Raw genomic sequence first — 26,808 nt, forward strand, 5'->3', positions numbered from 1 at the left:
AGGGGGAGCCATGGCTCTCTGGAATGTGCTTTCTTCTGGCAGAGCAGAATTGGGATACATTGTTTTTTGTTTTTTTTTTTCCTTTTCCTTTTTTTTTTTTTTTCGGAGCTGGGGACCGAACCCAGGGCCTTGCGCTTGCTAGGCAAGCGCACTGCCACTGAGCTAAATCCCCAACCCCAAAAATGTGTAGCCCAGGCTGGCCTCGAACTCGTGATCCTCCTGCCTCTGCCTCCTTCAGCAAATCCTACCGGCGTAGGCCACCACAACTGGCAATACATTGTTATCTCACACATAATTGGCCAGAGCTTAGCAATGGCCAGGTGGATTTTGGGGACAGGGAAGTACATGTCTTCCACAAAGCATTTTCTTTTTTTTTTTTTTTTTTTTTTGTTCTTTTTTTTTTTTTTTTTTTCGGAGCTGGGGACCGAATCCAGGGCCTCGCGCTTCCTAGGTAAGCGCTCTACCACTGAGCTAAATCCCCAGCCCCCACAAAGCATTTTCTAGCCTGGAACTGAGCAAACTAGCTATCACCCATTCCTGTTGTCACAAAAAATGAGACTCTGGGTATAAATGCTAGACTGATTTCCTGGGGTGTAACTATGTGGGGACACAGCAGACTGGGGGACTTGCATGTGTTGCCCATACACAGGATAATGTAGAGGGAAAACACAACTCTGAGCAATGTCTTTGAACAGTAGCTGGGTAGAAGGGAATTCCATCTATTTTAGTCACTGCTCTAAGGACGCCATGACTATCTTAGTTGGGGTCTCTATTGCTGTGAACAGACACCGTGACCAAGGTAACTCTTATAAAGACAACATTTAATAGGGGCTGGCTTATAGGTTCGGAGGTTCAGTCCATTATCATCATGGCAGGGAGCATGGCAGCATCCAGGCAGACATGGTCCTGAAAAGGAGCTGAGAGCTCTACATCTTGATACAAAGGCAGCTGAAAAGAAAATGTCCTTCACAGGCAGCTGGGAGGACGTACTGGGTGGAACTTGAGGATAGAGACCTCAAAGCCCATCCTCACAGTGACACACTTTCTCTACCAAGGCCACACCTCCTCAAATAATGCCACACCTCCTAATAGTGCCACTTCCTGTGGGCCAGGCATGTTCAAACCACAACGACCAAGACAGCTATTATGAAAGAAAGCATTGGACGGAGGGCTTGTTTACAGCTTCAAAGGTTTAGTCCATTCTCATGATGGGTTAAGCATGGCAATGTGCAGGCAGGTACTGGAGCAGAATCTGAGAGCTGCTTCCTGGGTGTTAAGCAGGGAGAGAGGGAGAGAGATGGAGAGAGTCCATGCCTGGGATTGGCATGAGCTTTTGAAACCTCAAATCCCACCCCCAGTGATACACTTCCTCTAACAAGGCCACACATCCTAATCCTTCTAATTCGTTCAAATAGCACCACTCTCTGGTGACTAAGCATTCATATATTTAGTCCTATGGGGTCATTCTTACTAAAACCAACACACCATCCTTGGCACATGGTGCAGAGGGAGGGACCAATAGGAGTCTGGTTATCCTATCTGGAGGCCCTGAAGATGTAAGAGACCAAACAGGCTTCACAGGTGATCCCCCTGGGTCACTGTTCCAGAGTACCATTTCTGACTACATCCTGGTAGTATGGCTGATCTTTAGGAGTCCTGGCAGGCATCACAATCAGTAGCAAAACGATCTGCAAAGAGGTGAGTCAAACTTCGGAGCCTGTTCATTTCAAAAATATTTGAACAGTTAGGGAAAGTTTCCTGGTGTAATATAGTCCCCAGTCCCCAAGAAAATATCATTACAACAAAGCAGATAGCATGAACACCAATTCCTCTGCATGGGAACCGCTCGAGATCAACTGGAACATGAGTGTCTCTACAGGGTCCTCAGGTCTTATCATGCCATCCATTCAAATGACATAGGTGAAATTTATATTACAGTCTGGTTATAACTCAAAGTACTTGTCATTTCTTCCAAGAAGATATGTTCTGGAGATGGGCTTTCTGTGTTAGCTTAAGACCCCAGGGAAGGATCTGGCATGGTCTTGGTCATACAAATAACACAGAGGTCATGTAGGCTATGAGTCCCCTCCAGCCCTGGCTGTGGGAGCTGCGAGGAGGCCCTGGCTATTACGGATTATGTAAGGGTCATGTACACTGCTGGTTCTGGTTGTAGGAGCTTGATGTGGCCTGGCCCTGCAGATCACTAGGCTGTTAATCAAATCTCATCCCCACCCTTCTGGATGAAAACTCAAGTTATGTGAAAATATTTGACTTGTTGATGCTTTTTAGTTTAAAAGTAGATTCAGTAAACTACATTTTTATACTATTATTCCTATATTCCTTCCTTTCTTTTCATCCCTTCTCCACTCTTTTCCCCTAACATAAGAGAAAGATTTTAGAGGAAAGAAAAAGAAAAAGATAAACCTACAAATCTAACCTACTATACTTTGTTTCTCCCCTGATCAAGACCATTAACACATTGTAACCAATCCCCTTAAACGATGACAAACATCTGTCACTCACCAAATGGCCAAAATCCACCCACCCTATCTCTTGGGAATGAGGTATCATTGTCTTAAAATTGCTTCCTGTTGTGTTGGAGTAACGTTCGGGGGCCCTAAGGAAATTGGAATATTGTTCAAGTCCTAGGAAAGCTCGCTGCAACATTTGCTGTCCGCCTCTGTGTGATGTGAACATGCGGATGTAACTCAAGAGTCCTGACTGAACAGTCTGAGAGGCTGGATCATCCTAGCTAGGTATTTTGTATGCAGATTTTTAGGAAACAGCGTTTGAGGCAATGAGGCTAGATCACCTGTGTAGAGGTGGGTCTGATGCTAAGGTCCTGTCTCCCAATTGGTTGGTTGTCTGTCATTAAAGAGGCCATGGGCCAATTGCTGGGCAGAAGAAATGGGCGGGACTTCCGAGTCCTAGGAGGCAAGGGAGAGATCCAAGGAGAAGAGAGACAGACTTTGCCAAGCCTCAGAGAGAAAATAAAAACCAAGCAGCCATGTGAGATCTCGGGAGGAATGGAGTACTGTGGCCGTTCCAATAGGCAGGAGGTTGAAAATGTTTAACAGGGACTAGATGTAACTGAGCAACTAAAGTTTAGGGCAAGCAGAGAGGTGCGGAGATAACAATATTGATAAGGGCACGGTTTTCCTGCAGAGATAGTAGTGCTAACTACTACAATTGTGTCAGAAGGCAAATTGAAAATGAGCAACGTACGTGTGTGTGTGTGTGTGTGTGTGTGTGTGTGTGTGTGTATGTGTGTGTGTGTGTCTTTTATCCGTAGATTCATGGGAAGCTGGGCGGGGGCTGGTAGCACCTCCCATTCCCGGAGCTTAGGCTGGGTAGCAAAGCTACAGGCAACACACCTGGGCTCATCTGTTTTGGTGTCTGGTCCTCTTGCTCTGTAGATGTGTAAACTTTCAAAGATGATATACATTTGTGCATCAACATATATATGGAATATGCAGTGTTCACCATTCAGCTTCGTGATTCTCTGCTCTCTGTTTGAGCAGGTAAGGCATCTGTCCTTTTTGATAAGTCAGTTTGGATTGTATAACCAGAGCATGAAAGATCCCCGAAGGGAGACCCTCACTCGTCTCGGGAAGTTGAGGACCCCAGACATACAAGAGGCAAATCTTGATGCAATAAGCAGAGGCGAAGTTTATTACGGAGCTCTGGGTTGACACGTATCCCATGCAGGAGACAGAGGCGTCGACCCTGAGTGGCTAGGAGAAGGGCTATTTAAAGGAAGAAGTCACAAGCCCCAGGAGATGAGGGGATGTCAAAAGGAAATATCAAAAAATGTCACAAGGGGAAACTCTCAAAGTCACAGGATTGTTCTTAAGACTCTAGGGTTTAAATCAGGGGAAAGGTCAAGCCCTCATTCTCCTGAGAACAGATCTTGATTCCTGTCTTTTAGGGTAAATGTTTGTTAGAGTTGACGAAGCATCTGCATCTGATACACATCTGGTTAGGCTTCGGCCCCAGTTTCCTGGAATACTATCTGCAGGACACAATGGCTGGAACATTATCTGTACGGCACAATGGGGGCTTGAACAAACATCACAGGGGCAGAACAGAACCCGTTACTCATTTATTCACATCCGGTGACATCCGGAGGGTCAGTGAGTCTGCACCAGTCTTCCTGCATTTTTAACCATCTGTCTTCCTGAGTCAGATCCTGTTGCTGAGTTTTGAGCTAGTTTAAAACTCTATCTCTCAAGTGTAATATAAATTTCACCTATGCCATTTGAAAGCATGGCATGATAAGACCTGAGGTCTCTGCAGCCAATAGGATTTGTTGACTCTGCATAGCTGAAATCCTGCTGGAAAGCTTTCATGTCCCAGCCGGTCCCGGAGCAGTTCCCATGCGGAGGAATCCGCGTTCATGTTATGTGTTTTGTTGTTGTTCTTGGGTTTTTCCCCTTCATGTCTGCAGCCAAGATTTTCAGGAGGTCTCCCCTGGTCAAATCTAATCTTTATTAATTTTGATGGAATCCATAGCTTTTCTTCTCCCGATGAAACAAAGACAAAACCTCTTCCCCAATGCAAACTATTTCCTTCCTTCTGTTCTTCAGTTAACACCTATGTGAACTGATTTAAGTCAGCAGTCCTTTCAAAACTCCGGTTCTTTTCGGCAACTGTGCTACCTGTTGTCTCGATATTTAGAAAATTTAAAATCAATAAAGCATTATTTAATCTATCTCTGGAGAAACCATATCCCCTTTTTGTTCTATGAGAATTTTCTTTAAGGTGTAGCTAGAACCTTTTACAATTGCCTGGCCTGTATTATTGCAAGATATATTTGTAACATAGTTTATGCCATAAGATCTAAAACGTTGTTGCATCCCAATGGATACACATGTCAGAGCATCATCTGCTCCAATCTGCAAAGACGTTTTCAAGATGGCCATTACGTCTATAAATGTGCAATCTCAGAATCATCCTCTTCAGAACTTAAGGCAGAAGCCCACTGGAATTCTGAACATGTATCAATAGTATGATATATCAACATATGTACACATTTTGTTAAATTGGTGTTTAGCTTTCTTTTTTAAGATTTATTTATTTTATTATATACAAGTACACTATCGCTGTCTTCAGACACACCAGAAGAGGCCATCGGATCTCATTACAGATGGTTGTGAGCAACTATGTGGTTGCTGGGATTTGAACTCAGGACCTCTGGAAGAGCAGTCAGTGCTCTTAACCACTGAGCCATCTCTCCAGCCCCATGAGTACATATTTTAAACTTTCAAATTCTACAAAAATGGAACATGAAAGCTATTGTATGACATTGCTCTAAGGTGATTTTGTTAAACAGTCTGTATTTTTAACTTAGTACATTATATCTCTATGCCTTTCCATTGTACTTTCTCAAGCCTTTATGGATTTTTCTTATCAGAAACTACCTTCTTTGCTGCTGTTATAGGTTCCGGATTGGATTCTTTTGAAGATTCTTTATCCTGACTGAAAAATCCTCTGTTCTCTGTTCTTTGATGTCCGTTCCAGCATCTAAGTTTTCAGTCTTCTCTTCTTCTAAGTCTGCTTTATTTTGATCTCTCTTAAAGAGAATTTATAAAATTGTAATTATTACTGAACGCATAATTATTTTCATGGTGACACTCAAAACAAAATTATATGGAGTCCAAACCATCTTCTACAGTGTTTTTCTGTTTTGTGATATGGAAAGTATTGTCTTCTTTAATCTAACTCCTTTCTTTGGAGACTTTATCTTTTATATTTTAACTCAGTATTCATGACCGTCTGTGTTCAGTTTCTTTAGCGTCTATGTACCTTTTTTTTTTTTCTTTTTTTCGGAGCTGGGGACAGAACCCAGGGCCTTGTGCTTGCTAGGCAAGCGCTCTACCACTGAGCTAAATCCCCAGCCCCGTCTATGTACCTTTTAAAACATTTCTATCTATTTCTTTTTCTCTTCCTCAAGGACTTTTATCTTTTATGTGTATTTGTTTATTTCTCTTACTGATTTCTAAACTTATCCTTTTTGTATTTAATTTTTTCTAAACTCTTTCCAGCTTTACGTGGCTTCTTTTTAAATTTATAAACTTCAACTTATTTATCTCTGCCTATGACGTTTTAATAACCAGTGTCCTATTTTCTTCAGCGTTTAAGCGTAATTCCAAGCATTTTTACCTGATCAGAAGTTCGTCTGTGCTCCCTGTCTCCCTCTGCTGTTCAGTTCACCACCTAGCTGTGGTTAGCCCCATCCAGCCCTTCTGCTCACAGCGAAGAGGCGGTTCCACCCTGGTGCAAGCTATTTGCTGGCTGGGGTCTGTGCATTCCAGGTACAGGCAAAAGCACAGCCTCCCCCATGACACTGTGGGTCGAGCATGTAGCTGCATGCTCATGGGAGACTGTGGAAGCGCCCGCACCCACCGGCCACCCTCCTCTCTAGCACGTGCTTCATCCCTCCCCCAAAACCATGTAGTGCTTGGGAGAAGCTGCCCCTTCTGATCCCTGTTCATGCCAAGCCTGTTCACGCCAAGCCTCACGTTAGGGTATTGTATATTTCCTTGGCTCCTATGGCCACCACAGAGCCCGCCTTCCACCCGGGAGGTTTCAGACTCTAAGCCTGGTTCTTCGTAAGTTTGCGTTTCTGTCTAAGTTTGGATTCTGCGCCTAGCATGTTGGATATCAATATAAAAGTACGGGGCTTTTCTATGCCCGCCCTATCTCTGAAATAAGGACAGGGACACCTGGTATGTTTATTAAAAAGCTTCTTGCACTATTGCTGGGCAGGGTCATCGTCGGTTCTAACCCGACCATGCTCGCCTGATTGCTTCCCAGCAACTTCCCAGCCACACAAGCTTAGCTGCCATCTTAGTCTCTGGCTGCTCTTAGTCCATCTGTGCTCTCCTCGGGGAGACTTCTCTCCTCCTGCCAGGACACCCGCACTGGATCGGGAAACCCTCTTCTTCTTCCGCCCAACTATTGGCTGATCAGATCTTTATTAACCAGCCAGAGATGACAGGAAAGAATTTTATACAACGCTGAGACAGGAGATGCTCGACAATGCCAATGTCTGTACTGCAACCAGATCTCTGGACACAGCAATCAGCATCTGAGTGCACAGTGCACAAAACCATGCCCTAAGAGTAGACTCGAGCCTTTGTGGCTACTTAGGAGCTATAGCTTCAGGTTTAAAAGGTGGGGTTTTTTTTTTGTTTGTTTGTTTTGGGTTTTTGGGGTTTTTTTTTGTTTTGTTTTGTTTGGGGTTTTTTTGTTTTTGTTTTTTTTGTTTGTTTGTTTTTTGTTTTTTGTCTAGAAAGCCAGATATATAGATTTGACAGAGACGGAGATGTTTTAGCCTGATGAAAGACATCTCTAAGTCTATATTTAGAAGACAACCAAAGAAAATTCAAAATCCTTGTGACTAAGTAGCAAGCACTCAGAGCACCATCAAATCTTGAACCGCCAAAAATCTCGGGGTGCTTAGAAGGTGAAAGAAGGGGTTGGAAAGATGGCTCAGCGGTTAAGAGCACTGACTGCTCTTCCAGTGGTCCTGAGTTCAATTCCCAGCAACCACAAGGTGGCTCACAACCCTGTGTAATGGGATCTTGTCGCGCGCCCAATGTCCCGCCAGCAAGAACGACGCATGGCAACAGGATTCTTCTGCGAGCAAGCCTTTACTGTGTTACAGCTCTTCTTAGTGTTACAGCTCTCTTAGTGTTACAGCTCTCTTGAACAGGGACTCGGAGCAGCAAAATCGCTCGGCTTATATAGACAACAGTATGCTAATTATCTCTCAGGGATTGGTGGGGCTTGGATCACCCCACTACTTGTCCTCCAGGGATTGGCGGAGAATGAATCACCTCATTAGCATATTAACGGTCAACTAACACCTGGTGCATAAACCGCACATGTGCAGTACCGCTGTTCACCACTAGAGGGAGCCCTAGCAAGGGGACAAGCCTGCACATGCGCAGTAAGTCGTTTATATCCAGACAAGGCTGGATGTCGGCGCCATCTTTGTTTTGCTGCGCCGCTCTCTACAGGATCTGATGTCAACCCATAGCAGAGATGGCTGCCCTTAGTCAAGATGGTGATGAAACCACAACTCTCATCTACTTCAGCCCAGAGCCAAGATGGTGACCAGCCATATTTGATTTGTGTCCCAGGACAAAATTATTCCATATGGTTTAAGCTTATCTAAGCACAGACTTTTAATTACCAGCGGTGACTTACGAGTTTAAGTTAACCTTCTGTCATAGATATTATAGGGTTTTTTAACCATATCAAAAAAAAAAAAAAAAAAAACAATAATCCCTTTCATTTCCAACCCCAGACATACCTGTGTCTGAGAAAGGGTGAACCATAACCCAAATTTCAGAGCCAGCAATAAAGTAGCACAGCTTAAAATAACTTCCATGTTAACTGAATGACATTTCAGTTTCTATTACATTACATCCAGAAAGCCCAGAGTTCAATTCTGAACCCAGACACCTGGCAGCAGGAGAAAGAAACGTCACAGTAAGCTCACATCGTCAAGACCAGCCAGAAATAAGCACGCAGTGTGGCCACATCCATCGACACACGTGCAAAATAGACAGCAAGATTTGCAGGCGCAGAAGTCACAGATTCCATTTGTTGGAGCCACAGCTGCGTAACAGTACTGTCAGGTCAGAGGTCAACACAGATCCCATGGCTCAGCCTTACCATCAGCTAGACCTGGCCAGGAAGTAAGACGTCACAGGCAACACCTGCCTTACAGGGACCATGTATGTGGCGGTGCAATACAGCCCCAAATCGGAACACATAGATGTAGACCAGATACACGAGGCATAAAGTCAAAGCAAAAACAGAAGAACAAGATAACATTTAACAACCGGAGTTCTTTGCTTTAGCAGTCCGTCAATCCTTTTCGCTGGCCGCCAAAGTGCCTGGCATCTCAGAGCATGAAACTTTCAAAGTTTTCAAAACTTCTGAAACTTCGTAATTCAGCTCCTGGTCCCATCAGGGGTTCCACATGACTCCGAACTCAATTAGCCAGAAATTAAAATAACCAGAAGTAACTAGAGGCCTGGGCGATACCTCCCTGTGCCCAAACTGGGGCAACAGGTCCTTCCCGTTCATCAGATATGACTGCTTCGAGCTTAACTGTGGACACCCTTCCATAGCAACCCCTTTGTGTAACATTTTATCTATGAGATAATTTTCTAAAGAACTTTTGTCGAAGAAAATATAATAGAGGCTGAGAAGGGGGCTTGGGGATTTAGCTCAGTGGTAGAGCGCTTACCTAGGAAGCGCAAGGCCCTGGGTTCGGTCCCCAGCTCCTAAAAAAAGAACCAAAAAAAAAAAATAGAGGCTGAGAAGAAGAATAAAGTGTGTGATATTTGGGGCTCAGCCCCATCCACCAAATGTATATGTCTGACTCTCTATATGTATATACATACATGTGTACATACATATGTAGGTATATGTATGACGTATGCATGAACACTTATGGATTTGTTGAGACAGGTGGTCAGACCTGGCCAAAATGTGTGTCTGTGTGTGTATGTGTGAGCATTTGTGTATGTGTGTCTGTGTCTATGTGTCTGTTGGTATATGTTTGTGTGTGTGTGTCTCTGTGTGTGTTTGTGTGTGTCTGTATGTGTATGTCTGTGTGTCTATCTCTGTGTGTGTTTGTGTGTGTATGCATGTGTGTTTGCATATCTGTCTGTGTATGTACATGCGTGTATGTGTTTGTATGTGTTTGTGTGTCCATCTCTGTTTGTATTTGTGTGTGTGTGCATGTGTGTCTGTGTGTGCATGTGTGTGCATCTGTGTGTGTGTGTGTGTGTGTGTGTGTCCTTGAATTCTCTTCCTTCTTTTTCTCTGACTCACAAAGATTTTACAAATTCCAAGTTTCTCCTCTAGCCATCAGGGACCCTTGACCCAGAGAGAAACCACTGGGTCTTTTTTTTCTTAAATCCCCTGCTGCTATCAGCTTGGAGTCAAATTACCAGAAGTCAGAGGCTTTTGGCCACAGAATAGCAAAGAATTAAAGACAGAAAACTGCCAAAAAGTAAGCCGCCTTTGGTCATGCAATCACTGAGAGGAGAATCACCGAAGGTAAAGGAGCTTCGGCCCTGATCAACCCATCGCTGACTTCATACCCCTTCGCTGCCTCCGTGAACCCAATACCAGATAAGCCACCAGGATAAGCCACGGGCAGCCTTGTTAACCCTGCAACCACATGGCTGTTCTCCAAGAATTTGGACATGATGGAGCAATCCAAGGAAGGTGTATGTACAGCAGAAAACAGTGTTCATATTTAAGGCAGCTGAGGCCAGGGGGATCTTAAAGTGAGCACATGTCATGAAGCCTTGATCTTTGCCCACAAGGATTACTAATGAAAGGAGCACTGGCTTGAGGCTGAACCCCGGGGTCTGGGTGGGCTTTCCACAGCCATGTTTTAAACACTGTGTGGTTGTGTGGTTCTAGCTAAGTGCTTGCGGTAGTTGCTCTGGGGCAATGCCCAGGGAGGGGTGAGCCACTCCCCTTTAACCTTCCATGGAGTAAAAGTCTCTGCACAGCTAGATTTTCTCTAGAGCTTTTCCAGGGCCTCCTGCACTGCCCTGTCCCTGAGGGAGAAGGGCTTGGGGAAGCCAGCCCCACTGAGAAGGCCCCTGCCATGGCCCTTGTTCGGGAACAGTGTTGGCAGCACCAGGATGGTTGCGGCTTCTGGCATCACGGAGCAGGACAAGGGACTGAGCAACCTGCACCCCTCTCTGCTGATAAGGGTGTTTGTACAGTAGAGATGCAGTTGGGGTGTGGCTGGGTGGGACTAGGCACTGTGGTATCGGTAATGCCAGCCAGGGTAACGTTTCCATCTGCCCAGGCAGGAGCTTCCAGCTGCTGGATCTCCTTTCAGGGGCACTTTGCCCCCTCTTCCCATGATGCCTGCTTAGCTGGTTTCTCTTCTTATCCTTAGCAGATGAGCCCTAGCTGTTTGTGACCACCCATCTTGGAGCCTCTGAAACGCCCAGAATCTTCCATGAGAGATGATCAGAGTCTGTGTGAAGGTTAGCCCTGGTGACGCCCAGCTCCCTGAAGTACTATAGCACCTCACAAACACTAGCAGCCTCCTCGGGCTCTACGCCCTGCTCCTGAGACTCCCAGCCATCCCAGAACAGGCACGGACAACCCTGTCCCTCTGTCCAACCTAGGTGCTAACACACTTTGGCCTTCTCACCTGCCAGTCAGGTCTGTGCACGCTGCCTCACAGAACCAGGGCTACACCAGACTGGACGTGAGTGTGGTGCTGAAAGGCTTGCTTAGCTATTACGTTTGGCCCTTTTTCAGTCTTTTTCCCTATTTAAAATTTTTCCTTTACATTTATTTTGTGCATGAGTGTGTGGTCTGTGTACGTGTGAGCACAGATCACAGCACATATGCAGAGATCACAGGACAACTTGCAAGAGTATTACATTTATATGAGTATGTGTACATGTGAACATGTGTGTCTGTGCACATGTGAGCATGTGTGTCTCTGTACATGTGAGTATGTGTGTGTATACATGTGAGCATGTGTCTGTGTACATGTGTACAGGTAAGCATGTGTATCTGTGTACATGGAGCATGTGAGTCTGTGTACAGGTGACCATGTGTCTGTGTACATGGGAGCATGTATGTCTGTGTATGTGTGAGTTTATGTGTCTGTGTATATGGGAGCATGTGTGTCTGTGTATATGGGAGCATGTGTGTCTGTGTACATAGGAGCATGTATGTCTGTGTACACGTGTACAGGTGAGCATGTGTGTCTGTGTACATGTGAGCACAGGCCACAGCACACATGCAGAGATCACAGGACAACTTGCAGGGGTTGGTTTTTGCCTTACATCATGTGGGTTCCAGGGATTAAACTCAGGCCACCCGCTTGACAGCCAGAGTCTTTTCCCCACTGGGCCAGCTGGCCAGCCCTGCTCCTTTCCCTGTATTTATTTATTTATTTTTAAAGATTTATTCGTTTATTGTATATAAGTACACTGTAACTGTCTTCAGATACACCAGAAGAGGGCATCAGATCTCTTTACAGATGGTTGTGAGCCACCATGTGGTTGCTGGGAATTGAACTCATGACCTCTGGAAGAGCAGTCAGTGCTCTTAACCGCTGAGCCATCTCTCCCTGTATTTATGACAAAATGAAGTCGGGAAAAGACACTTCAGGCTACAAACACCTTGCTTCTCACTCACTTTTACCCTTCCTGGTCGTCCAAATTCTGATTTCTTTATGCCTGGGGAGGAGTAGCAAAAATTCTGGCCCCCTTTTCTAGCTAAGTTATCCATCCACTGCAGCAAAACCCTCTCTTCCTCCCAGTTCCTATTGCACTGCCTGGGGCACTTCCTGGCTGTCATTTAGCCTATTGTACCCAGTTTGTTTGTGAACCCTGTTTGTGTGTGTGTGTGTGTGTGTGTGTCTGCTTCCTGCGCACAGTCTCTCATGTATAAATGTCCTCACAGAGGATGATGAGGCTCCTTATGGGAGAATTACAAGGGAAACTCTGGAACAGAATGGGGAGCTTGAAACCCACAGCACCATCCCGAGTGTCTCCCCTTCAGCCTCGTGTACCCAACCATTGCCCCCTTGCTTTATAGTCCCCTAAATCCTCAGGGCTGGCGCTGAGCTACCACCGCCATGGTAATCACCTTGACTGAGTGGGCTCAGGTACTCTGCTGAGGTGCTGCCTAAACAGCCGAGTTGCTTGGCACTCAGCTAGGAACAAACCAAGAGTCAGCCTCCTGCACAGGCACAGTCTCTGGAGCTGTTACCCGTGGTGCTCTGCAGATGCTGCACGCACCTTGGTAAGTCCTGCCCTCGCCCGTTCCGAGGCCTCAGGTGAGCCACGCCGCTTTCCTTCCCTCCTGCCTCTGTGCTGCCCTCCTACACCGGGTGCCGGTGCCTCAACCCATTCCCACCAGCTTCTGTGGACCACACCACACCCCTAGAACGTTTCCAAGGCAGCCTCTTCAGAGGCCCCGCAACAGGGAGGACCTGAAGGGCACAGGAAGCAGGGGCTGCCTGGAGCGGAAACCTGGTACCAAGGGGTTTCAGCCTGGCCCCAACTGCTTCACACACAGCCCTGAGATCCAGGGTTAGGGATCCTAGCAGCTGAGAGGAGAGACTTCCATCTGCTTCTCTAAGCTAGATCCAGGTAGTATCAGGTTCTTTTTGCTTTTTGTTTTATCTTCAGTGCCCTATCTGGGGTAACTAGACGTTTCCTCATGTTTTCTTTTCTTTCTTTCTTTTTTTTTTTTTTAAAGTAAAGCCTTTCACAAATAGAATCTGGCTTCCTTTTCTCCTCCTCTTCCTCTTCTTCCTCTTCCTCCTCCTCCTCTTCCTCTTCCTCCTCCTCCTCTTCCTCCTCCTTCTCTTTTAAGATTTATTTATTTATTATACATGAGTACACAGTCACTGTCTTCCGACACACCAGAAGAGAACATCAGATCCCATTACAGATGGTTGTGAGCCACCATGTGGTTGCTGGGAATTGAACTCAGGACCTCTGGAAGAGCAGTCAGTGCTCTTAACCACTGAACCATCTCTCCAGCCCCTTACTCATGTTTTCTAAGCAAAAGCCACACAGTACATGAAGAAGAGCAGCTAGGCTGAAAACCCAGGCCTGTGACCTAAGGTTGTTCTGTCTCTCTGGCCATCCACTGGACAGCCTTGTCCTGTGCCTGTCTCACATTGCGGGCATTACCACGGTGCAGGCTGGCAAGGGTGCTGATCAGGGAAACCACCATGGAGAAGCAGGCTTGTTACAGCTCCCCCGCCCCTGCCCTGCCCGTGCCACACAAGGCCACCCGGGGAAGCCCCAGGGCTGATCAGCAAGCAGAAGAAGCAGAGTCCCTACAGGTGAGAGCCTTCGTGTAGTTTCCATGGGAAAGGCCAGTCAAGGTCATTGAGCGGGCCTAGGCTTGGTCTGCACAGAGGACAGTTTCCCAGACTCTGAGGTACAGGGACCAATTTGGGTTGAGAGGCATGAACTCTGGGGGTCACAAACTGAAGACATGATGACGGTTGATTGATGGAGCTGGCTTTACAGACTCTGAGCTGTAGGGGCCAATCTTAGCTCTGGAGCCCTAGGGATCATTGGTCTGGGGTATAAAGGCCTCAGAGGACACCTCTAGGTGGTGTGACTAACCGGCAGGGAGGAAGATATTCTAAAGACTCGTATTGTTCCTCTCACCAACTCTCAGACTATTGAAGCAGTGGGCCCCAGGGAACTGAAATCACCTCAGAATTCTCACCCCATGAGAGGAGAAAGCCTAAAGCATAGGCCAACAAGAAGAGAAGCTGCTCTCCTGAAAAGAGACTTTCCATTCATCAGCCCACTTCACAGGAGAGGCGGTGGGTGATGGGTGGGACCACGCCTTACCCAGGACTACTGGAATATGCATGCCCCTGCCTCTGTTTTAACCTCAACTTCTGCTCAGAAAGATGGACTTGCCGGGGTCACTAGATATCTGTCCTCTTTCCCAGTGTGGCCATCTGCTGACTCCGTTCTAGTGAGTCCAGCCCTTACCACTTCCTGGGCCTCAGATGAACCTTGGCGCTTTCCTTCAAACCCGCCACCACTTAGCCTATCCCTGCAGCTTCTGGGGCTGCACCTCATTCCCAGGACACTTCTGAGGCCCACACCTCAGAAGCCCCTGGGGTGGGACCTGGAGGGCAAAGGTCTTCAGCATCCAATATGGGGGCGATTAGGCATTCGCTTGCATCTCTGGGGGTTGGGGGGAGAGGAATCACACAATACATGAAGCTGGTCTGGAAACCCAGCATGGCGGGCAGCCTAATGTTGCCCGGCTGTTCTAACCAACCTGCTGAAGAGACAGTGCAGCCTTGTCCTGTGGCTCGTGATGCAGATTAACTGCCATGATGCGAGCTGGCAGTTTAGCTTTTCAAAAATTAAAAATTAACCCTGTTATATTGCCTCCTCGGGGGCTGGAGTCCAAACTGAGCTTGTCGGGCACAGGCTGCTGCTCTAAAGTCCAGCAGTGCAATGGTTAACACTGATTATTAACTCGATGGGATTTAGAATCACCCCCCCCCCCAATGGAACTGGGTTGAGGTGGATAGACCCAGCCTAAAGTGAGGGAGTGTCCCTCCGAGGGCGAGGGTCTTGAACTGAACGAAAGCTCAGAAAGGAAGCTGAACATCCTCACCTAGCACTGAACTTCCTCGCCGTGGACGCAAGGTGACCCGGCCAACTCACACACCTGTCTTTCCCACCACGACGGACCTGAAACCAGGAACCAAAATAACCCCTTCTTCCTTACATGGTTTCCTGTCAGGTGTTTGAGCCAAGCACTGAGAACAGTAGCTCCCACTGCTGGACTCCAGATTGGCTCGTCTGAATGTAAATTACAAACTCCCAGGTCACCAGTTCCTGGACCTAGGAGTTGGCTCCTCCCAGAAGGATTAAGAGAAGCTCCAGAGGTCAGACTGTCAAAATGAAACCACGTTCAGGACAGGCATCTATTGTGGGCAGCCGGCTACAAAGAACAGGATGCCCTCAGGGTCCCCCACTGCACCTCTTGTGTAGCTTGAGTCAGTGTGGCTTGAAGGCACCGGTTCTGGTGACCCTTGGCTCCAGTGCTGATCCAGACTGGGCAGCCCCAGGGTCCTCTACACTCTTAGAGCCCTCTCAAGGAACAGTAGGAACACGGTGTCGTGCAGCTGGCCCCAGGCGTCCATTTATTTGGGTGGATGTGACCTCTGCCTGTGCTTGGTTGAACATGTTTGCCCTGTGCTGCTATAGGAGACCAGAATAGAGAGAAGAGGGTTCTGCACTGGCAGAGAAGGTGGCAGTGTCTCGGGCCCTGCTGTGTCTCTGCTCCTGAATGCCTACCCATTCTGTGAGCACCAAGAAGAGCAGCTCTCAGGCCCACTGTGCCCAAATCTTGTTTTTTTTTTTTAATATTTATTTATTTATTTATTATGTATACATCATACAGCTTTCTGCCTGCATGTATGCCTGCAGGCCAGAAGAGGGCACCAGACCTGAATATAGATGGTTGTGAGCCACCATGTGGTTGCTGGGAATTGAACTCAGGACCTCTGGAAGAGCAGACAGTGCTCTTAACCTCTGAGCCATCTCTCCAGCCCCCCAAATCTTGTTTAACAACCACTCTGCCATCTCCCAGTAATTCTAGCATCTAATTTTAAATTCACAGCTCCGCTATCGAGCGCTCTTCCAAGGCAACCTGAGCCTTGTGTTTGAAGACTCGGCCCTAGATGTAATCAGAGCAAAGCCAAAGGCCAGCAGATCTAGAACAATACAATGGGCATTTTACTGGGGACTTACAGGCAAAGCATGGGGTTGGGTGGCAGAAAACTGACCCCTGCAATTTAATCAGAATGAAGGGCTTAGAAAGTAACCAGGAAAAAGTGATGTCAGTCAAGACTGGTTTGCCTGAATTGTCTCAAGCTGACACCAGGGGCATCAAGCACGTTCTGGGTGCTGATAGCAAAGAGTCTCCACATAATGTTTCATGCCACTCACTAATGGTTTTGCCTCTTGTAGTTTGCTAGGAGACTCTGTGAAGAAAACAGACCAAATAGGTCAGCGGCCGCTGTGTGGTTAAGACTCAGGAAGGCTGCATCAGGCCAAGCTGCATCCATTCATGTGAACGCATACCCAAAGTTGGTGTGGTTCCTTGGTGGTCAGAGCCCTCCGTGTTACTGGAGACCCTGTTCATGATGACAGCTTCATGTGCCGATGTCCTCTTTGTGAGTCGTGAATGCAGACTTGTTCCACAGTTCTAATTATAATCTGCCGGAAACAGCAAACATCAGGCATGAGTACAACCTTCCCACCTCTGCCTCCTAACTCAACTTCCTCAACCACTAGCATTAACATACAAGTTTCTCTCCGTGTTCCACGGGCTAAAGAGTGGATGAATAGCAAGGTTACGTGGAGTGAAGAAGACAGACATATGGAAGATAAGAAAAGACAGATGGTGAAGAGAGAAGATGGATGGATGATACAAACAGATGAGAAGAGATTATGGTGGTTTGAGTGAGAATGGCCCCATAAGGTCATCTGTTTGGATGCTTAGTCCCCAGTTAGCGGAACTGTTTGGGAAGGATTAGGAGGTGTGGCCTTACTGGAAGAGGTGTATCGCAGGGGGTGAGGTTTCAAAAGCCCACATCGGGACCAGTTCTCCCTGCTCTGTGTGTGTGTGTGTGTGTGTGTGTGTGTGTGTGTGTGTGTGTAGTCTTGTTCATGGTATCTCTTCACAACAACACAACAGTGACTAAGATACACAGAGGTATAGCGTGTAGCCTAATGAAGCTTTCCATTGCTATGGCAAACACCTCAGGAGATCAGGGGAGCAATTCAAGGAGGAAGGCTATGTTTCAGCTCACTGTTTCAGCAGAGTTTATGGCCGCTGGCTTCACTGCTTCTAGGCCTGTGGTACGGCAGAGGCTTGTATAGATCTGTGTGGTAGAGCAGGGTTGCTCCGCTCACAGCAGCCAGGGAGCAGAAAGGGAATGTTGGTGTGCACATAGGAGAGCCTCTTTCCCACTCTCCTTTCATCTGGGCATATCCCATGCTCAGGACGGGACTTTCCCCTCAGCCAACCATCCCTGGAGATGCTCCACAAGCGCACCTGAGCCTGCTCCCTCATGGGCACTTCTGAACTCAGCCAAGCTGACGATCAAAGTTGTCCGCTGCACGCCTCAGAGCGAGCGCAATTAGCCACCGTCTCGACCTCTGAACACTGTTCTTTATAAATGCAAACAGTTCTCGGGAGATGCCAGGACTCGGGCAGGGGGACAGATGAGCCTGGAACACAGCACCCGGCTTGCCTGGCAGTCACTCCCGTGAACCGATGCTCTATGTTCAAAGGTTCCTATTGGAGAAGATGCCCATGGAAATGTGGGGGGCCAGAAAATATGGCAGCGATGAGATCAATCGCCGAGCAGGATGAAAAAACCCAGTGGTTGCTGACACATCAGCGAGGGTGACTACACCTCCCACCAGTGGAGAACCCTCGCCAAGTGACTAGGTGGCAAGAGAACATAGTCACCTTGGAGCAGCCACTGTTACTCTCACAGGACAGACAGGTGTTTGATAAGACACACGATAGAGACAGGGTGTGTAACAAAAATATTTATTTCCTATGACAAGTAGAAAATAACTTAGACATTCATTCTGAAGCCAAGGGAATGGTTTGGTCACTAAGAGTGCTGTTCCACAGCATGAGAAAGGACCTGCATTCTTGAAACTGGGCTCATCCCCAGAATCCACTTTAGAAGTTTGGCATAGTGCTGTGTGCCCTAAACCCAGCGCTGAGAAGGCAGAGCCAAGGGGATGCCCAACGCTCAGTGGTAGGCCGATCTAGCTGAATTGATGAGCCTCGGGCTGGCTCAAGATGGCTAGCTACTAAGGAACAAGTACTGAAGACCAGCTTTGACAGGTCAGGTACACTGAGGAGAGGTGTGGAGTCAGTGATTAATCAATCCCTCAGCAGACTTGTGTCTGAGGGAGTAAAACTTAGTTCTCTGGGGCCTGCAGAAAACTCTCTGGGGCTAGGTCCGGTGGGAAAAGGGGGTAACAGGTACGCGTGTGCACACACACACACACACACACACACACACACACACACACACAAAGAAAATAGAAGGCATTGACCCGCCCCGTCTGGAGGACCACGCAGGTCATCACAGTGTTACTTGAAGAGCAGAGGTAGAAGCGTCAAGTTTGAGGCTTGCCCAAGATACAGAAGGAGTCCATGGTTGGCCCAGACAATTCCGTGTGACTTTGCCTCAAGATAAAAAACGGAAAGAGTCTTGGGAATGTAGCTCAGGAATAAAGCACTTGCCTGGTATGGGCAAGATTCCAGCCCCAGAAACTTCAAAATAAAATCCACCAATGCCATATTCTTGTCTCATCGCAAGCACCCTGACCCCAGAAGGCCGTGCTCAGCAGCCCTCTGGATGAGCAGCCTTTAACATTTCCAGGACGGTCAAAGGCCTAGGGTTTAGACAGGCTGTCTGGAAGATTTGGGAAGTAGGGCATAGGGTCTGTGGTAACTGTCACTGATACAGACTTTGGATCGTTTGCATGGGCGCAGATGATCCCATTTAACACTAAGAAGGACAAAGCAACTGCTACACCCTGGGCCATGGCAACATCTCCCCTGCCATGTGATGCCGTAGCAGCCCAGGGCATCTGCCGTGCCCCTCTGGCATATGGAAACTTCCCATCAGGGTCTCCAAGGTGTCTCATCACCCCGAATTCATGCAGTTGAAGGCTGCCTCCTCCTCGGTCACAGAAGGACCAACCTCGATGACTGGAAACCTGATGGCGTCCTCTTGTTGCTCCTGCTGCCAAAGAAGCACAGGGTGAACTCCTGCCTCTCAGGCACCGAGCTGGGGACTGCATGGTTCTCGGGGACCTGTAAGGCTCAGATGTAGACCCTGGAGTTGGGTCCTTCAACCAGTTGGAACCTCCTCCCCAACCCAAACACCCCCCCCCAGCAATGATACCTGGAAAGCCTCCAGCTCACTGGCCACTATGCCTGTAACACAAGGACATCAAGTCATGGGAGGGGCTGAAGCAAGAGGGAAGAGGGGCACACAGCAATGGAGAACCCACATTCTGGGCTTCCAGCTGTGGGATCTACCTCCAGAGTCTGACCGTCTCTAAGAGAAGAAGAAACGAGCTTTGGGCATGTGTCAAGACTCACAGGAGGCCCACCGGGTGAAAGAACAGATCCCTACCCACCTTCCTGGAGGCCAAAGTCAATCACTCACCCTCTTTGCAGAGTTGGGGAACCTACTCACTCCCAAGAGCGGGGACTTAACTTGGGCAGAAAGGGGGATAGGCTACCTGATCCACCTGCAATGGTGGCCTGGACTGGGAGCATGCAGGGGTGAGTGCACAATGGTATGCTTCCTCACTGTTGAGAGAGTGGCCTGACTGACCATTTTTGTTTGTTTGTTTGTTTGTTTGTTTGTTTTTTGTATGTTTGTTTTTTGATTCCCTGAAGCATGACCCAGAGCTTCCCAGGCCTGATTTGGTCTACAAGCTGATCTCTAGAGCCCAGTTCAGCAGGACACAGCAGAGACTGGACAGTGGAAGGAAAGAAGGGAGAGCAAGGGAGGGAGGAAGGGAAAAACGGAGAGTCCTGGAGAGGCCACCTGACAGCTGGGCTCTGAGGAAGGGCTCTACCACTAGCCATTGTAGATCCAGACTCCACAAAGACCCTGGGACCACTCCTGGAGTCCTGAGCCCTGGGAGGGTGGGTCGTTGCTCACTGGTATGCCGCTGTCTTTGCTTGCGGAGGAGGAATACAACTACCCCAGCTCCCACTATCGCAACTCCCACTATCACAACGACGATGTAGAAGGTCTGGAAGGAGCAGGTGGTGTCTGTGCTGCTGGTCCCATGTTTTACTTCCCGTTGAAAGGTACTGCACCTAGGAGAGAGCAGCCATGGGACATGGTGGGAAACCTATGCTGTAGGGGATAGGTCGGCAGACTGGACAATGTCGGGGAACGAGGCAGGGTCCATGCAGCTCAGAGCCTTTCAGCTGGTACAACAGCTCTGAGATAGCACCCAGGTCTGTTACAGCTTTCAAGCCCTTTATGGGGAAACGGGGGGGGGGGGAAGCAGGGTAGAAATGGAAGCAAAACAGAGGAGGAGGGGGAAGAAGAGGAAGAGGAGGAAGAGGAGGAGGAAGGAGGGGTGCTAGGGACAAAGCTGGGGACTGAACTGACCTCAGTGAGGAGAAATGGGGTAGAGAAGATAAACTGATGCCCTTCCCTAGGGAAGCCTAATGGGCAGATGCTCTTCCCTAGGCATCACCCAAAGAAGCCCAGCTATCGTCAGAGATCCCGAGTTCCCAGTTAGCTCTAGGGTCTGAGATCCACATTGAGGAGAATCCCGGCTCAGGTGGAGAAGGGTCCTCCCCTGAGAACATCATGGCGGTGGTTTGAATGAAAATGGCCCCCATAGGCTCATAGGGAGCCGCACTGTTGGGAACGCCTCCTCATCAGAGTAGGTGTGGGCTTTGGAGGAAGTGGGTCCCAGGGCTTTGGGGTTTCAGATGCTCAAGCCAGACCCAGTGCCACTCTCTCCTTCTGCTGCCCGCTAACCCAGATGTAGAACTCCCAGCTGCATCTCTAAAACTATGTCTGCCTACATGCCACACTTCCCACCATGACAATAATGGGCTTATGCTCTGAAGCTAACCCCCATTAAATGTCTTCCTCTATAAGAATTGCTGTGGTCACAGTGTCTCTTCACAGCCATGGAAACCCTGACTAAGACATCTTACAACCAGCACACACGCATGCACGTGTGCACACACACACACAGACACACAAACACACACTACACACACAGACATGCACACAAACACACACAGACACACACTACACACACAGACATGCACACAAACACACAGACACACACTACACACACAGACACACACTACACACACACACACACTACACACACACAGACACACACTACACACACAGACATGCACACAAACACACACAGACACACACTACACACACAGACACACACTACACACACAGACACACACTACACACACACAGACACACACTACACACACAGACACACACTACACACACAGACACACACTACACACACAGACACACACTACACACACAGACATGCACACAAACACACACAGACACACTCTACACACACAGACACACACTACACACACAGACACAGACATACACACAAACACACACAGACACACGGACACACACTACACACGCACAATGGAAGTGCATGGAATTCCCACAACCTTGACTTCTTGATCCTACAATCATAGAGTGGGAACTGACCACAGCCTGTGGCGTCCTAGCTGAGGCTCCATATTGCTCTGCCCACCTGGGATGCAGCTCAGCTGGGTTTGGCTACTCATCTCCCAGGGGAAGAGAGTAGACCCTTCTCCAGAGTGCTAGTCACCTACTTGGTCCAGGGCAGGCATTCCTCCTGAGTCCCGCCAAGTGAGAAGGTTCCTGTCAGGCAGTCAGCACATACAGTGTCATGGCTGTAAGTACCTGGGAAGTGTAGAGGAGTACTAGGTTCAGGCTTGCAGAGACCTGGCCTTCCCTGGGGTGGGGCTTGGAAGCTGTCTGTTCTGGAACCTTCCAACACATAATGCCCTGTGGCTGGTAGGGGGAGCTGCAGCAGTAGATGGCACCAGGAGACTGTGACAAGGGGCTGGGTAGTTTTAGGACATCCTGGACATGGAAAGGGCCTGATGTAATAACCCAGGGATCCTTTACCCCATAAACCCTTAAGGAAGCCCAGCCAGATGCCAGAGAGAAGGCGAAGGCAGCCCTCACAATCACAGCTAGGTGAGTAGTGGGGTTGGGCACAGTTTACAAGTGGGGTTCCCTTCGAAGCATCTGAGCTGAGGCAGGATAGCCAAGGATAGACCTGAGGCTGGATAGCCGAGGTTAGACCAGAAGTAGGAGCCAATGGTGCTGCTCCAGCTCCCCTTCCCTCCTCCGCCCTCTGTCCTCTTCCTGCCTCTCACCAGAAAACCTTTTCTTTCTGATCTTCCAGATTCTCTGAGTCCTGCTTTTCCTTGTCCCCCTGTGTTCCCCTCTCCCCTCCCCAACCTTCTGCTGTCTCACCCTCCCTCCTGGGAACCTATAGCACTCTCCTCTCATGCCACTAGGACTGGTCTGGGGTGGGTGCCCTAGGGTTGGCCAAGATTTCTGTTCCATTCCTTCTGAAATCCTTAAACTGGAGGTTTTCTAGACCCCAGGTTCACTGGAACAAGGGTGGCCTCAGAAAAGAGCCTTCAGTCGGCCAGCTCACCTCTCTTCTGTACCCTCTGTCCTGGAGGGCAGGCGGCGTGAGGCAAGCATGTGGAACAGGCGCCCCCATCCTGGTTCTCACAGAAGTAACCTGAGATGCATCTGCACACAGTGTCCTTCCAGCTGGAGCACTCCTGCCAGGTCAGCAGGCCCATGTCTGCCGTCAGAGACAAGGCCATGGGGGCACCAGCGAGGGATTTGGGGAAGCACCCATCCTCCAGCCGTCCCAATGTACCTGGGTCCGATTCTGCACAGCTTCACTTGCCAGAAGCTACCCACCACCTGCACATGTGGTACCAGGTTTGTCCTACAGGGGGAGCCAGACATAGCTCAATGGCTCTGAGCAGGGGGCGTGGTCTAGGACCGATGGGATCACAGAGTAGTTCACGGTTCAGAACCTGGGTTTTGACCAAGTCTGAATCGTCCTTGCCTCTGTTTTCTCCTACTCCGGGAAGTAGGACTCCCAATCCACGTGCCCACAATCCTGGAAGTGTGGAGTTGGTAAGGCTCTGCCACCCAGCAGAGTGCCGTGGTGACTTAAAATCCTCGTCAATGGAAATCGGCAGTCTTCTGCCTCTGGGTCTGAGCCGACTGTTTATGGGAATTGTGCGAATAGGTACAGAGTCACTCTGTAGGAGTGAGGCTGACCAGGTGAGGGTCTGTGTGTTGAATACAGAGGTTCCTTCTATAAGGGTGAGGGCGTCTCCGTTTGCACACTGTGGTCATCCTCGGTAGAGGTGAGTTCAACCCTCTTCACGCACTACAAGTAAGCACGGGGTCATCCTTGTGGGGAGCGTGATGCCAACCGCATGGGCTATAATAAATCCAGAGTCAACAAAGGCTAGTGTCTGGAGATTGTGGGGCTGTGGTGGGAACAGAAGCACTGGCCTTACAGTTTCAAACATGCTGGGACCTGTGTCCCCATCTGAGTCTACCCCAGGTCCAGGCAGCCATCATTCTACAAGTGAAGCTTTCCTGGGTTTCTTCATATGAAGGAAAAATATATATATATAATGACTAATCAATCCCCAGTGACGTCCCACCCCATGTAAGAGCTCTTTCATGGGCAAGGAAACTGAGGCAGGAAAGAGCCTCTCATCACCCACATGAACCAGACAGAAGGGGAGAGAAAGCAGCAGACAGTGGAGTCTCAGTGACAAGAGTGAGGGCAGACACCCTGAGGACCTGCTGACAATAGTAGGAAGGTAAGCCTGCAGCTCGGTAAGTTACCCCCTTCTAGAACCAAGGCCTGAGTTCAAGTCCTCCAGCGCGCCCCACCTCCTCAGGAGCTCCTACCTGGATCACAGACTCCGCAGGGCAGACACTTGCTCAGGCCATTCGCATGGGCGGTATAGGTCTGTGGGGGACAGGGGGCACACACTGTGCCTGTATGCTCACTGCAGACCTGCTTCACATGGTAACCTGCAGCCAGGACCCACAGTTCCTCAGCAGGGTTGGGGGGGGGGTAACCTACAGAAGCCGTCCCTGAACCCTCATGTGGGTCCAACAAGTACGGCACCAGCCGCAACTAAGGTCCCACAGGACTTGTTGGCCCATATGCCTTCTGTGCTCCCTCTATGAGTAATTCAGAAGCTGGTGGTAGGGCCTTTTAAATCACTCGGAACTGGTTCTGACCCCAGCCCACTTTCAGTCTCAGCCTCTGGTTATACTGACACAGAACCTGCCCTATCCCCTAGGCCCACCCCGGGCAGTGCAACTTCAAAGATCCCAGATGCTGACCGACTGACTGCAGGCTGCCAGGCACTGACTATCCCTGAACTGGACCCTGTATAGCCATTGGACCGAGGACCCAGAGGCCCAGAGACTCAGGACAGGAGTTCCTCCCTGGTATAGCACTGCCTCCTGGGAGCTCCTACCTGGATTGCACATGGGGCAGCACTCATCCCCAACAGAAAACTCCTCCTGTCTGCACAAGGGCTGGGCAGAGATACACTGCAACAAGTTCAAAAGGAAGACACACGGCACCTGGGAGAGCAGATGAGTGCTGCAGGAGAGGACTCCCTCCATCTCTGTGGCTCCCTCCCCCAGGCTGGCCCAGGCCCTCAGTTCACACTCTGCTGCTCTGCTCCTTGCAATGAGGAAGTATCAGCCTACAACTGCAGTGTCTCTGGAGGAGGGGCTGGGGCCCAGGTCTGCCTTCATTGTGTGCCTTCAGCCTGAGAGGCAGCAAGGTTAGCCGGGGCTGGGAACAGGCTCTTCAGAATCCTGAGGCAGGGGTGGGGTTGAGGGCTGGTTGGGGGGTGTGGGGTGGCTCACTGATAGTTAGTGTATCCTACTTGAGCAAACAGGTTAGACGCTCTGGCTCCTGCTAGCTTACCCTGATCTCTAGCTCCACTGAGTGAAGGTGCTTATCCTCAGGAACGGAGCTGCATAAGGTTGGCCTCTGGCTACAGGGCCTGTCCAAGACAGCCTAGGGTCTGCCAAGGGCTCTCCAGGGTCTACCAAGAGCTACTATCCCCATGGCACCACCACCTTCCCTTGAAAGAGAGCCATAGCTGATGTCTGTGAGTGGAGTCCAGTGGGGGGACAGTGGGAGCAGAGGCCCGGTCTGCCTGTAGCCTCCCAACCTCAGATTGTTCTTAGTTATCTCCAGAGATCTGTTGGAGATTCAGCAACAAACAGCCTCCATGAGCTAGCTATCCAGACAGAGCAGAGGGACAGGAAATGCTGGGGGGGGTGATCTGTGGCTGGAGTCAGGCTGGAAGGACAGAGCTAAGAGGCTGTAAAGGGCTCAAGAACTCACCAGCCTGAAGGTGTTGTCTGCCCGGCTCCAGGGTGACGACTCCCATCCCGGGAGAGGTTCCATTTTCTTAATCAAGACACTGCAGGCCAGGAGCCCCATGGACTTTGGACCTCCTCACACACTCTCATGAGCCCCAGCTAAAACTAAAAGTGAGAGAGAATGCAGTTTCTCTGACTGAGCAGATGGGGGACGTCAAATACACATGGGGTGTGGTGCTGGAAAGCACCAAAGTCCAGAGCCTCAGCCTCAGACAAGGAAACTAGCACGTTCTCCCAGCCCATGTGTGTGTGTGTGTGTGTGTGTGTGTGTGTGTGTGTGTGTATAATATATATATATTTTATATATATATATATATGGTATATATACCCTCTGAAAGTATTTCTGTCTCCCAGGTCACTGCCAACACCTTGGTGCTTACCTCGAGTTTTCTGATAGACAGTCTGAAATAGGAACCCCTCAGGGAACTGGGAACTTGGTCTTTTGACCCACTTCCCAACACACCCCTCTCACAGGACCCTCCCCTAGAAGGTTTAGTCACTTCCCAGACACCACGTCAGGGATAGCCCCACTACCACTGCTCACCGCGGTTCCTCAGCCTTTACGCTTCACACGCTTGAGCACCGAAGGCCCTAGGAACAGGAGCTTTATCTTCTAAGGGTGAAGCTGGGCTTCTTATCAAACTCGAGCAGGCCGTGGGCCTCTCTAACCGTCCCCTGAGAGGGACCAGGCAGAGCAGACTTATTTTCCATCTGCAGATGAGGATGGGAGCTGCGAGGAGGACTACAGGGTGGTGTGTTGGGCTTTTAACCACAGCCACCGGCTGAGGTCATGGGCTCAGTATCAGTAAGCCTTGGGCTGGAGGCCTACTATAGACCTAGGCTCCAAAGAGGACTAAGGAACTCCAGAGGAACACAGGAAATCAAGCTCCTCAAGATTCTTTGATCTGTGCTACTTCCTCCCCCCCCATCCCTGCCCACTGACCGTTAAAACTAACCACACATGATTGCTCCCATCCAGCTGAATTGATCACCACCCTCCTAGGTTGGGCTGGCACCCCAGCCCTGGGCTGGTTTTCCTCATTGCCCTGTCCTGCCCACACCTAGAACACACCCTGTTCCAGTGAACTGTGTGGACCAGGCTAGAGAACACCTGGCCCTGAACACCTACCAACAGCTCTCTCTGGTTCTCGACTCAAGAGTTTTGATTA

At 49.1% G+C, this 26,808-nt stretch overlaps 1 protein-coding gene across 13 annotated transcripts; it reads right to left on the bottom strand.

Annotated features, from left to right (window-relative positions):
- Positions 1–18,119: 18,119 nt before the first annotated feature.
- On the bottom strand, positions 18,120–26,456 carry Tnfrsf14 (TNF receptor superfamily member 14). Of its 13 annotated transcripts, none has more exons than XM_006239587.5 (9): positions 26,184–26,375; positions 25,602–25,744; positions 24,715–24,823; positions 24,134–24,259; positions 22,839–22,994; positions 21,979–22,069; positions 20,285–20,445; positions 19,514–19,545; positions 18,120–19,348 (listed from the first exon to the last, which is right to left on the bottom strand). In XM_006239587.5, the coding sequence occupies exons 2-9, from the start codon at positions 25,698–25,700 to the stop codon at positions 19,253–19,255; spliced, it is 870 nt and encodes a 289-aa protein (XP_006239649.1). In that variant the 5' UTR covers positions 25,701–25,744; positions 26,184–26,375; the 3' UTR covers positions 18,120–19,252. The 13 variants fall into 13 exon arrangements, with proteins under 13 accessions (XP_006239649.1, XP_038966437.1, XP_038966435.1 ...); XM_039110509.2 differs by having other exon boundaries at positions 20,168–20,445; XM_039110507.2 differs by having other exon boundaries at positions 18,120–19,351; positions 20,168–20,445; positions 26,184–26,374.
- Positions 26,457–26,808: the final 352 nt, after the last annotated feature.

This window comes from Rattus norvegicus, chromosome 5, assembly GCF_036323735.1.
Source record: "Rattus norvegicus strain BN/NHsdMcwi chromosome 5, GRCr8, whole genome shotgun sequence".
Classification (NCBI taxonomy): Eukaryota; Metazoa; Chordata; class Mammalia; order Rodentia; family Muridae; genus Rattus; species Rattus norvegicus.

Excerpts from the sequence above, each read along its gene's own strand:
- Tnfrsf14 (XM_039110507.2), bottom strand. The coding sequence starts at position 25,700 with ATGGGGCTCCTGGCCTGCAGTGTCTTGATTAAGAAAATGGAACCTCTC. Across the intron at positions 24,824-25,601 it reads CAGACAACACCTTCAGGCTG|GTGCCGTGTGTCTTCCTTTT; the intron begins GTGAGTTCTTGA and ends CTGCTCTCCCAG. Across the intron at positions 24,260-24,714 it reads CTGCCCCATGTGCAATCCAG|GTTACCATGTGAAGCAGGTC; the intron begins GTAGGAGCTCCC and ends TCCTGGCTGCAG.